Source organism: Epinephelus moara, chromosome 10 (genome assembly GCF_006386435.1).
Source record: "Epinephelus moara isolate mb chromosome 10, YSFRI_EMoa_1.0, whole genome shotgun sequence".
Taxonomy (NCBI): Eukaryota; Metazoa; Chordata; class Actinopteri; order Perciformes; family Serranidae; genus Epinephelus; species Epinephelus moara.
The window spans coordinates 24,988,881-24,989,728 of record NC_065515.1 but is presented as its reverse complement, the minus strand read 5'-3'; the positions used below and the strand labels follow the sequence as shown (position 1 = coordinate 24,989,728).

The 848-nt window shown below is 43.6% G+C and overlaps 1 protein-coding gene across 1 annotated transcript; it reads left to right on the top strand.

The window, feature by feature from the left end:
• Positions 1-8: 8 nt before the first annotated feature.
• On the top strand, positions 9-844 carry LOC126396950 (cornifelin homolog A-like). The gene is made up of 3 exons (XM_050055349.1): positions 9-128; positions 306-475; positions 590-844. Exons 1-3 carry the CDS (start codon positions 62-64, stop codon positions 842-844), a joined length of 492 nt encoding a protein of 163 aa, XP_049911306.1. The 5' UTR covers positions 9-61.
• The last annotated feature ends 4 nt before the right edge of the window (positions 845-848 follow it).

Sequence of the window (848 nt, the reverse complement as noted above, 5' to 3'; positions counted from 1 at the left end):
GTTCTGATTTCTGTGTTAACAGGTTCATTGTTGGCTGCCTGTGGCTGAAGTCTAACATCCAATGGAAACAAGACCTTTGATAGAGTGGAACACTGGTCTCTTCGACTGCTTTGAGGATGCAAGTTCTTGTAAGAATCAATACCACAAGTTTGACAAATTAGCTTTTTCAGATCAAAGTCCTTCTTATGTGTCATCTATAAGGCCTTCTTTATCAAGTCACTTAAGATTTTCTCCCACTTTGTTGGTGTATCTTTGTGTTTTTTAGATTTTCTCCCACTTTGTTGGTGTATCTTTGTGTTTTTTAGGTTGCTATGGTTTCTGGTGCGGCCCTTGTCTTGCCTGCACGGTGTCAGAAAGATTTGGAGAGAACCGTTTTCTCCCGTTGTGTGACATATGCTGTTGGAATTATCCATGCCTGCCTTCTCCTGCAGTCCTCTCTCTAAGGGCTGCCATGCGAAACAGATACGGCATCAAGGTATGATGCATGTGAAGCTACTACTTGATTTCACATGACAAGTTTAATAAAAGTGAAGCAATGTTGAATGTACAACTTTACATGACTGTGTACATTTTCTTTGGTTCTCTGCAGGGTTCTCTGTGTAAGGACATCATAGCTACCTGCTGCTGTGAGTGGTGCGCCTGGTGTCAGATGCATCGAGAGTTAAAACATCGCAGACAAACTCCCACTGTCATCAATATGCAGAATCAAACCATTGTACAAATGCAGCCTCCTGCAGTCATGATGGCTCCTGCATACCAACCCCAAGGTGGTTATGTGCTCCAAGGAGTCCCAGCCCGAGATTGTGTGGTGACTCAATCAAAAGTCCACGTGCTGCCATACTGAGCTC